The sequence below is a fragment of the Chiloscyllium plagiosum genome, unplaced genomic scaffold (genome assembly GCF_037043375.1).
Source record: "Chiloscyllium plagiosum isolate Xiang-an unplaced genomic scaffold, Cpla_swu_hap1 HiC_scaffold_12, whole genome shotgun sequence".
Classification (NCBI taxonomy): domain Eukaryota; kingdom Metazoa; phylum Chordata; class Chondrichthyes; order Orectolobiformes; family Hemiscylliidae; genus Chiloscyllium; species Chiloscyllium plagiosum.
In genome coordinates, this window is record NW_028270150.1 from 61,406,319 (window position 1) to 61,418,461 (window position 12,143).

The window sequence follows — 12,143 nt, forward strand, 5'->3', positions numbered from 1 at the left end:
CTGTGATACTGCTTGGTTAGATGTACAACAGACCTTGTTACAACAAGGGAGCAGTGGCCACATGGCTCCTCCCTAAATTACAGGTATTCTACAGGTATTCGCCGCGTGCCATCCAGGCTGTGAAACATGAAGACTCAAGTAGCTTTATAAAGATCTCCTTGATTTTGAGTAATTAGAGCTTATTTTCTAATTACAGCCTTTGGAAGGTGTCATTACAAAAGTAAATTAGTCTTTCCTTAATGTATCAAAGAATGAAATAAAAATATTTATGTTTTTTTTAAATGAAATATCATTTTGAATACTCTTTGGACTATTTTAGTTATTGACCAAGCTACTGATGTGGGCTTCCACCAAGGAACAGACACCTCCCAAAACAGAGAGGTTAGCTTTTGTCTGAGCACTGGTACCTACATAATTCCCTCTGCTGCTAAGCCTTGAATTTGAGAAAGCAGAAATGCTAACCTCGAACCATTTGAATTGAGAAACAACTCACAATTCAAGAACAACCTTAATTCTAGACCTTTGACACATTAAGAAATAATTACATTGAAAGTACAATTTCTGTGAATGAAGATTCAATATTCCAACATTTGTGTTATATGCAAAATAAAAAATTCAAAAGTAGGTTTGAGAATGGCGAACTGAAATAGATCAGCCTGGAATTTCCCCTTATCATAATGGCAACTGTCAATATCTCCAGTACTACTATGTAAAGCTGTTAGCAACTCCTTAGCCTTGGTTTTCAAATGGTTTTTGAATTCATTCTGTGAATGAGAAGGACTATGGGAATGCTTTAGAAATAATGCTCCCAGATGATATGTCAATGTCTCAACACCTCAGGGACATCATGCTATTTACAAAGTGAGAACAGTTTGGGGTGATTTTGAGGCTCATAGATGGAGGATGGGGGTTTATTCAGGAACGTGGTTGTTTCCAGCTTGCTAATTTACTGTGGAGTTCTAGAAGGTGATTTTCAAATTGCAAGTTGGCAAAGCCAGATAGTCTGGCATCATGAGTGCGCAGTTGCTGGGTGCAATGCAGGAGCAATTAAGTCATGTTTCTTTCGAAGAAAAAGTCAGGCATTGTAGTTGTTTGTCTCTGCATCATGAGGCTGTTGGCTCTCTGGTGTCATTGTGGCTGCCAATTGTCTTTGGGGACTGTGCACAACTACCAACTCTTGCCTCCTGACAATGTTTGGCAGGTTAATTGGACATTGAGTTTTGCTGCTGGCCCAACTTGGTTATTTAGCTTTGAATATAGCATCATGTGGGCAGTCTTGACACTGTGTCCAGTTCAGGAAATTATCTGGACATAGGACTCACAGGCCCCCCACACTAAATCAAACTCCTTGTGTCTGTGCAGTCATATCTAGATGAGGAAATCTAAAGTTTTTGTTAGAGATACTCCACAGAGTATACTGTTACAGGCATCACAAATGAAAATATTAACAGTAAACATAATATTCTGGCTGTAAAATCAATTAAAAGTTCAGCCATCTTCAATCAAAATTAAATAAGATTTTAAACTATGCATTATGTATCATTGCTGTTGAATAATGTCTTTGGCCCAGAAATTAAAACTAATTTTATAAGTGTGGAATTTCAGAACAATAATCCACAATGTGATAAACCAATTTTCAAAAATATTTCTGTTCTGACATCTAAGCTTTTCCTTCAGTCCCGTGTGTGGACCCAAACTTTATTTCACTTTTGGTCTAATACTTTAAATTTAATTTATAACCATTTCCTTTATTTCCCGTTCTGTTGGTCTGTGACATTTTTTTTTCCAATCTGATTAGCTGATCCAACTCACTGAACTGTTGCTGGCTACTACAGATCACTTGTTTAAGGCCACAAATTGAAAATGACATTGGAAAATAGGAAATTTTTGCTCCTGAGCCTGCTAAATGGTTATAAATAGCTTCTGCAAGGTTAGTGTTGAATGTTGTTCCTTTGCTGCTGACTACAAAATCTACTCCAAATATCTATTCCTGCGAAATTTTACTTTATTTGATACTCTTCATACAGAGCATTTACCAACATGATCAATTCAATCAGATTTAATGGATTGTTTTAATCGCAAAAGCATCAGCTGCAGTCTGAACCCAATTTAATTTCCTACCCCATTTGCCCTCACTACCAATGACTCGTAAACAGTTGTTTCTGACAGCCTGTGGCTCAATAACAACAGTGCAGAGCAATGAGAAAACAGAAGCTTCCGTAATATCAGCAAAAAAAATAGGATGTTGGTTATTCATGTTCATTTCCACTTGTCATGTGATCAAAGGACACTAGCTGTGTTAAATTTGAACACATCTTTTGAGCATCTTTCTGTAGATTTCACCTTTTCCATCCATAAACAGAGTATCTAAACATTTGAACACCCTCTGACTTTTGTATCTGCATTTGGTAGCCGAATGTACTTTAGAGTTTTCAAAAGTATAAAAATGAAACACTAAATGGTGATAAATAAGATTGATTGATTCCATTTTGGTATTTGTGCACCATTTTATGCTCTTTGCCACTGTGTAGCTTTCTTCTCTCTCCCACCTATCCACTTCAGCTTAAATAATGATACATTGAAAGGAATTGTGCAGTATATTTTTGGGATATTTCAGTGGGTTGTGAGCAGATTTGTAGGTGTGGACCCAATAAAATTGGTTTAACAATGTACACAGTGGGCGGCACGGTGGCACAGTGGTTAGCACTGCTGCCTCACAGTGCCAGAGACCCAGGTTCAATTCCCGCCTCAGGCGACTGACTGTGTGGAGTTTGCACATTCTCCCCGTGTCTGCGTGGGTTTCCTCTGGGTGCTCCGGTTTCCTCCCACAATCCAAAAATGTGCAGGTTAGGTGAATTGGCCAAGCTAAATTGCCCGTAGTGTTAGGGGCAGGGGTAAATGTAGGGGAATGGGTCTGGTTGGGTTGTGCTTCGGCGGGTCGGTGTGGACTTGTTGGGCCGAAGGGCCTGTTTCCACTCTGTAAGTAATATAATCTAAAAAAAGATATCAGGCTCCCATACTCCCAATGAATTGAACACAGATATTCTTTTTCCATGTAATGCAAGTAAGCATGATAATTTCATTTCTGCTTTCTCTCTAAGTGCTGATCCAACAACATGTGCCTCTGTGCACATTGCTTTATTGTCATGAATGCCCTCATACTGCCCTCACATCCCACACAATATCCTGACATGGGAGGGAATTACAACCCTCAAAAAGCAAGTATGTTTGGATCAAGTGGGCATTTAGTTTGGAAAATCTGAGTCTTGACCGCATTTAGCAAAGACAGGATGTAGAAGAGGACAAAACAACCTGTCCCTGTGAAATGGGTTAACAACTCAAATATTATCATAAGGCTGCATGAGTTTTTTCAATATAATTCCAAGCAACCACATCTCACAAGCCTCAAGAAAATATGTAGCTGCCGGGAGGTAATGGCTGCTGGATCCAGGAGGTAAGTGCCTGTCCACCTGTGTGCTTGTCCCAAAGCAGTTGCTTTTCCAACAATTCCCACAACCTTCTCCAAGGGCACCATTTGCATCCCCTCTGATCTCCCCCCAATCCTGACCAACTCCATGAGGTCTATGACCTCTTCCCTTGCACCAATCTCTGAAATCCTGCTCCTGAGGAATCTGAGTCAGCCCCACAAGATATGAAATGCTCCATGCCATCCCCAAATTCTGATTCCCTTTTCTTTGCAATGGGCAAGAATGTAAATAAACCACAGACTTCATCAATGTTAGGTGACAGGCTGAACTTGTTGTTACACTAAAAACTAACATTAGACTGCAAATACACGCAAGCCCTCATCAGGATTTGTTTTTCTCAAAGAATATAAGAAGCTAATAAATATCAAACATCATGTCAAGAATAATTGAAATAGAGAATGAAATGGAAATACTACAGTTGCAGCTATAAACCAACAGAGCCTAATTATTAAAAAAAGGAAAAGAAGAGAACAGCTTTGGTTCGACATTATCGTACCTGACAACAGTAATACATCCTGTTATATTCAAAAATGTGGAGAATTAGTGAAGCTGTTAACAGAGATGGACTTACATTGTCTTCTTTTTAAGCAAAAGCCCTTTAGATTTTGTGTAAATACGTTGTATTTTCTTGCCATAATCAGCTGGCACCTTTGTGACTACTGTGTAGATTATTTCCACATATCCTAAGAAACCATAGAAATAAATCGTGCAACATGCCTTTTCACCATCTTCATCGTCAGCAGAAATGCACCACTTTTAAGTGGAAAATGGCTGGTGGGCAGTTTTGCATCTGATAAATGCTCAAGATTTGGAACTATAGTAGGTTATGGCTGAGCTGAAAATATATCAGCAGGCAGAAGTAGTAGCATTCTTAGCTTCTGTTCAGGGGCCAAAGCAGCCCAATCCACCTCAGTCTAGTGTAGTCTGAGGTTTGTAAAAAAAATCAGTCTGGTGCATTGATAAGCTATTATCCAGACTTCATATTTGGAGCATCTAATGGAAATGAAACAATCTATTAAAAGCGGAAAGCAACAATTAACAACTGGTAAGAATTGTCTGTAGGGCAGTCAATGCCAGTTTCTTTATAAGAGGAGGTGATACTCTGAGAGTAGTTTGTGAGGAAAAGAAAAAAACAGAATAGCATAGAAAATGGGAAAAGCTTAGAGGCAAGTAGAAGCTCTATCCCATGTTTTCATATCTGCTTCAGGTGCAAAGTGCTTTTCTGAGAGCCTAAAGACTGAACTTTGGGTGTGCTGGAATCTTACCTGACTTTCCTTCTTATTCTTGACCCTTGGAGATAAATCCTATAGAGTAAGTCTATGTTAGTTTATGCGGCTGACTCCTGCTATTATTTCCACTCTTTGGTCTTATTCTCACCCTGTCAGCTCAAATTTGTTTGACAAGCCTCACTAATTCGGGCAAAAAAATAAGACTGGTAAGTATTGCAGATTACAAGTAAAACCTCTGATAAGCAGTATTACAGCTTAGGGTGAAGAAATAAAAAAAAACGAAAATGCTGAAAATACTCAGCTGTTTAGGCAGCACTCATGATCATGAATAGAGAAATAAAGCTATGGTTTCAAGTCAATAAGTGTTCATTATACCACATACTAAAACTATTCACCTCTATGTAAGGAAATCATTTGAATTACTGTGGGATGCATGGATGTCTGATTTCATGTCCATCATATTATAGCAACATTTCATAATTATAGTATATATTGAATAATAGATAAAATCCAAGAACTAAATCGCATTCACTGGAACAAATAAATCTTTTTGTAACTTTTTTCTGAGCTAAAGGGGTTATCTAAACAACAGACTGAAAGACATCCAGAGTAACCCACCTGTGAATGGACTACTAACAGTGGTTTCGGTGAACAGCCAAAGTCTTTATTACACCCTTGGGCCAGAATTTCAATGAAAAACTGACTAAGTCAATTGCTACTAAAGCTTTCACAAGTACCTGCTCCAGGCATCAATTTTGGCTCAGCAGGACTCACATGTTATAACAGCAAACTGTAACCATTCTACCATAATCTCTCCACTGACAGAGATCTGTAGCTAGGTTAGGTTCATGACTTTGAACTACTGAGACCTGTGATTGCTTTTTATAATAAATTTTCACACCAGTGTGTGAGGACATGAATAAAGACTGTACAAAACTCTTCATTTAAACGAAAACGTTCAACTTGAAAGATGGCATTCAACATGGTGCTCATTGCAGTCTAACATTTTAAGGAAGTACTTAGAAGAATTGACCCTACTTAATAGTATGCTTTCTGTGTAAAGTTTTAAATGCTTCATCAAACAAAATTTAGAACCTGCCATTACTTATTTCATCGGTAAGACCTACAAAAAGCCAAAATGTGATGCCACTTACTTTGATCTATAGATGTTCGATGCAGCAGAGATTATAGTAAATTGTTGTGAATAATAGTACCTTTGTAACACTTCTTTCTAATCTCCAGTACTGGAGACATAGGTGAGCGGTGATTCAAGTTTAAAAAATGCATTCCAAATTAACACATTTGTTTTTACAAAAAAATCCTTCTAATGTTAAGGAAAGATGCAATGAGACTATAAATCATTATTTCTATTCTATATGCTTCTGATATTTCAAACAAGATATAAGATAGCTGGGTGGATTCTTTACTTCTTTTCCTGACCTTGATAATCTAATACCTGTCCAAGGATAAGGGGAGGAAGCTATCAACCATCATATCAATGTACAGAAACATTGGCCAGCCATTAGTCCCAACTGCCCTCAGACTATGGCTATAGAAATCCCCAGAATGTTTTCATTGAGATACTTCCCAATAGGATCACCAATTGTATGAGCCAAAAGGCGATCTTATCCACTGAGCCTCACTGCAAAACTCCCAGGCTACATTATCCACAAGCAATATCACTAGAAACTAGTTAGTGCCTTATAATATTGGGGATAGAACAGATGGCATCATTATTGATAAAGCAAGGAACAGCTGTGGTGCACAGCAAGTAGTATCATAGTGTGGCTCATTGGGTTTATAAATGCAATAGTACATGATTTGTATGTACAAAACATCAAATTTGTACTCCACTGAAAATTTATTGGCAAATGTAAAATAGCAGTGGAGATTTTCAATAGACTGCCCTGGACTAACACTTCTTAATATACAAGTACTTAATTTTCACAGCCCAAGAGTATAATAAATCAAATATTGATTGTTGTTAAAGAAAACAAGGTTAACACCATGCCCTTTATTGTAAGGGCTCTGGATATTGTAAACTATCACAGTTGCTTCATTCTACCAACAGCAATCAGTATTTACTAAAATACATATTTGGTATGTTAATATTCTATGATAAAAGTCCTGCTAAAAATACTTCTAATTAGGCTAATAGTAATGACTAGAATCATCACTAATCCATACTGACCTTGAATAGGGTTTGGAATAGTTGGCAGGATACTTTCTATGGAAGGAAATGATAAAAGAAAAATGGAAAAAGGACATTTATAATTATATCATGCTGTCATAATACAACTTTGACACAAATGAACAATGAAGGCCTAATTTTATAGAATGATTTGAATGGAGTAATTTAAGATTTATTGTACTCAAGTCCCCTTGCTCCAGCTGCTAGTATTTTGTTGCTTTATTATCCAAACTGGCACAAAGCATTCATGACAACTGAATGTTGGTGTCACTTCTGCTGGAGTTAAGTGCCAAAATCACATTTGGTATACCATACAGAATACATAGTCTCTGTCCTATGGAGATAATGAATGTCTGTCCACATCATTTAACTTTTTGAATTGTCATTTTCCTTTAAATTTAAAATATCTTCATAGAGGGCAAGTTAGATGACAAATTGGTGATGTTGAGCTTTAAATTACAAAGAGTCGAGAAAAACATTAATCAGAATAAAAAGTTAAAACAAATGATACGACGCTGTAGATGCATTGCACCTCACTCCCCAAAATAGCCAAAAACAAATGAAATCTTCCCTCAATTATTATCAAGATAGGTTTATTTTGTCAGTGTACTACCCTTGTACCTCAACCTGCTACCTAATGCAGCTTTAAACACCATAAAAAGTATAAAATCAGGCCCAGGTTGTTTTTTGGACTATAAATTAGACTCTTAGGCCAAGGCTTTCTTGGACTGTAAGTCAAATTACTGATACTGTAAACATATGAAATCTCTCGTTGTTGTCTCACACAGGATGTCAAATATTATGTAAATGTCTGAATCAAATCACAGTTTTGTTTTTAATTGCGAAAAAAATCAACCACATTTCCAAAATTAATGAGTTGGCTAAGGAAGTCTGCAATGAGGCCATGAACAGTTTTCAAAGTAATCAATTCCTATTTGGGAAAATAGAAAATGCAACAATGCATCTCCAGCAATCAGATTGCTACTGCAAAATGGATCTAAATATTTAAGCTTTCTGTATAGCCCCTCAGAAATACATCCAACTTGATTTGTGAAGTGTTAGAGATTGCCTTGTGCACAAGAGCTTTGATATTTTCAGTCGCCATAATCCAAATAGACCAGAGAGAGAGAGAGCACAAGAGCAAGAGCTGGTGGTGGATTAACCTGAGGGTCACCATACCTCAGGCAAGGGGAGTATTTGAGAAGGAGGGTCCTTCATATTAACTTCAGCAGGAACTGAACTCACACTGTTGGCATCACTCTGAATTACAAATCAGCCATCCTGCCAGCAGGGCTAACTGACTCCACTTTACTATGTGAATGTTACGCTGCTTGTTTACAACCATGGAAGTTACTTATTCAGGACCTTCATGATACCGCTTAGTTCCCTTTTAGAATCAAAAGCACTTCTGTGTTTTTAAGCTAACTTGCAATATTTTTGTGTACTTCAAATTGTACAGTAAAAAAAATGATCTTAATTCATTGTATGCCTTTAGCCTGATAGAAGTATGGCCAGGACTAACATCAGATAATACGTTAATAGATTGCAGAATGCCAATAATGGAACAATCACCTATTAATTCAACTTAACAGATAATATAATATTAAAATATTAATTAAGTTATAAATGATTGTGAAGTCATGAGCACTGGCTGAATACAAGATCAGCATATTTGTTCCTTATATGAGTATTAATCGCCCTCCTGCATGGAGTTCAGGGTCATCGTTATGAACAGTCTGCAGATAGACAAGATGACAGTCAAGAATATTCTCATGTGGAACTGAGCACGCTGGAAAGGATTTTCATGCTAATGTGACTCAGCAACATCCAGACACAATTTTCTATATAAAATGGAGCTCTCACGATGTCATTATTCTGAAATATCAATAGTTACTTGAAGAAAATCCCGAAAGGTGATGTACAGTTAATTGCCAATTATCATTAATACTTCGCATTGACTGATTTCAGTTAACACCATTGATAAACTCTTCCATTTCTACAAAGCTTCTAATGATAAATCAAAAGAGCTATATCACAGTTTAATTGTCTTAATGAGAGAAATTTTCACGAGAGAACTTATCTGGTATAAATGAATATTTGAGCTACACAAATTGAAATTGAGACTTCAAATACATTTTCTCTCATCAGCATTCTTGTTATCACTATAGCTCTAAGTGCTGATTAGACTAGATTAGACTCCCTACAGTGTGGAAACAGGCCCTTTGGCCCAACCAGTCCACACCGACCCTCCGGCGAGTAACCCACGCAGACCCGTTTCTCTCTGACTAATGCACCTATGGGCAATTTAGCATGGCCAATTCACCTGACCTGCATGTTTTTTTTGGACTGTGGGAGGAAACCGGAGCACCCGGAGGAAACCCACGCAGACATGGGGAGAATGTGCAAACTCCACACAAACAGTCGCCCGAGGCTGGAATCGAACCTGGGACCCTGTTGCTGTGAGGCAGCAGTGCTAACCAGTGCCGCCCCAATCATTTCATTCAAAATATAAATTACAGCATGTTGACAGTTAAAATGATACACACAATTACATATATGTGTACTTGTTGTGCAATTTCAATTATTTGTGCTGATTGGTAGAAAGTTCGATGCAATAATACATTTGGACAAATCCTAAATGACAATTAAAAGTATTCAAAATGTCTCCTTGATGCCTCAATTATTAAAAACAAACTTGTTCTGTTAGGCAAGTCGTGATGGGATCATGATAGAAACTGTTACTGGTTTCTGGGCAGTCAGATTAAAAAGCAACCAGGGTTATAGTCCCTGCCTTAAGTCTCAATAAGAAGACCATCACAGAATAATAAAACATAACATCTTATGGATAGCCCTCCAGCAGAAAGTGAGTGTGTATGCATACCTGGTGAATGTAGTATCAAGCTTTGCTGTGATGTTCCAACAGCTAAATAATTGCAATCATTCATGTTCTAAAATATCATTGAATATTAGACATTTGGGTAGGGTAAAGGACGAAAACCAATGCCAAGTGTGTTGTGCAAAACAACGTCTTAAATTATATTTGGTCAGTTGATAGCGTTAATTGAGAAAATATTGTTGGCCAGGATACCTTAATAACACTTCCTGTTTTTAGGGTAGTGAACTGGGACATTTTAATTGTTTAGGTCACTTTTGGAAAACTGTGTTCAATTCTGGTCTCTGTCCTGTAGGAAGGATGTTGTGAAACTTGAAAGGATTCAGGAAAGATTTACAAGGATGTTGGCCAGTTTGGAGGGTTCGAACTATAGGGTGAATAGGCTGGAGCTATTTTTCCTGGAGCATCAGAGACTGAGGGGTGACCATATAGAAATTTATAAAACCATTGAGGGGCATGGATAGGGTAAATAGACAAGGTCTTTTCTCCAGCACAGGGGAGTTCAAAACTGAGGGCATAGGTTTAAGGTGAGAGGAGAAAGATTTAAATGAATCTAAGGGGCAATGTTTTCATGCAGATAGTGGTGCATGTATTGAATGAGCTGCCAGAGGAAGCGGTGGAAGCTGGTACAATTACAACACTTAAAAGTACATGACAAGGAAGAGTTTAGAGGGATAGGGGCCAAATGCTGGCAAATGGGAACAGATTAATTTAGGAAATCTAGTTGGCATGGACGAATAAAACCGAAGGGTCTGTTTCTATCATATACAACTCGATGACTTATAACTGAATCAGTAGTTGTAATTTTGGACTAACAGTTTATTTCAACTAGATGAATGGAATCTTGTGCTCTCTTATTCTTATGATCCAGCCTAAATCAGGTATCCATGTGTTAGATTGGGATTGAACCCACAATCTACTGACAAACTCCAAGCAAAGAGTGTTACCAATTGAGGAAAGCTGGCATTTCAGTTACTTAACCATTCATAGTAATGTGAGAAAGTTTTGTGACAACCAAACTTACTCACTCATCCAGATTCAATTGGTCCATTGGGCAATTTCAAGGTTAATCTCTGGTACATTTTTATTAAAATGGCCTTTGAGCATTGTTAAAGTGTAACTTGAGATACGATTTCTTTTATTCACTCATGGGTGACAGATGTTGCTAGCTAGGTCAGCTGCCTTTGAGCATGTGTTTGGGACCTGCTTTCTTCAACCACTGCAGATCAAGGAAATGTACAGAAACAGTGAAATGACTTTGAATCACATCTTTATGCTGAGGAACAAAACAGTGCAATTAATATCATGCCTCAATAGTTTAAAATTTCAGGTCCCAGAGAGAGCTCCCTATGTAAAGTATGTGTGTATGTGTGCAGTAATGGTGGTGGTGGAAGTGGGGAGATGAGGGAAATTACAATATAGCAGGAATAATGCATTACAATCTTCCTTAAACCAGCAATGAAGAATCAGAAAAAACTCATGTTCTTTGATTGTAGCGGGGTTGTTTTTCGGATTGGAGGCCTGTGACCAGTGGAGTGCCATAAGGATCAGTGCTCGGTCCACTACTTTTCATCATTTATATAAGTGATTTTGACATGAGCTTAAGAGATATAGTTAGTAAGTTTGCAGATGACACCAAAATTGGAATTGTAGTGGACAGTGAAGAAGGTTACCTCGGATTACAATAGGATCTTGATCAGATGAGCCAATGGGCTGAGGAGTGGCAGATGAAGTTTAATTTAGATCAATGTGAGGTGCTGCACTTTGGGAAAGCAAATCTTAGCAGGACTTATACACTTAATGGTAAGGTGATAAGGAGTGTTGCTGAACAAAGAGACCTTGGAGTGGAGGTTCATAGCTCCTTGAAAGTAGAGTCACAGGTAGATAAGATAACGAAGAAGGCGTTTGGTATGCTTTCCTTTGTTGGTCAGATTGAGCACAAGAGTTGGGAGGTCATGTTGCAGCTGTACAGGACATTGGTTAGGCCACTTTTGGGATATTGCATGCAATTCTGGTCTCCTTCCTATCAGAAGGATGTTGTAAAACTTGTAAGTGTTCAGAAAAGATTTGTGAGGATGTTGCCAGGATTGGAGGATTTGAGCTACAGAGAGAGGTTGAATATGCTGGAGCATCGGAGGCTGAGGAGTGACCTGAGAGAAGTTTATATAATCATGAGGGGCATGGATAGGGTAAATAGACAAGACTTTTCCCTGGGGTGGGGGAGTCCAGAACTAGAGGGCATAGGTTTAGGGTGAGAGGGGAAAGATATAAAAGAGACCTAAGGGGCAGCTTTTTCACGCAGAGGGTGGTGCGTGTGTGGGATGAGCTGCCAGAGGAAGTGG

General features: G+C 38.1%; 1 protein-coding gene across 4 annotated transcripts in view; it reads right to left on the bottom strand.

Moving 5' to 3' along the window:
* The window catches only part of lsamp (limbic system associated membrane protein), an 843,236-nt gene that overhangs the window by 81,662 nt on the left and 749,431 nt on the right, over positions 1-12,143 (bottom strand). For 3 of the 4 annotated variants that reach the window (XM_043700769.2, XM_043700768.2, XM_087992878.1), the window contains exon 7: positions 6,909-6,944. The exons of the other annotated variant lie outside the window; for it this stretch is intronic. In XM_043700769.2, coding sequence (XP_043556704.1) covers positions 6,909-6,944 — 36 coding nt within the window. The remainder of the gene's footprint in view (positions 1-6,908; positions 6,945-12,143) is intronic. 4 annotated transcript variants of the gene reach the window in all.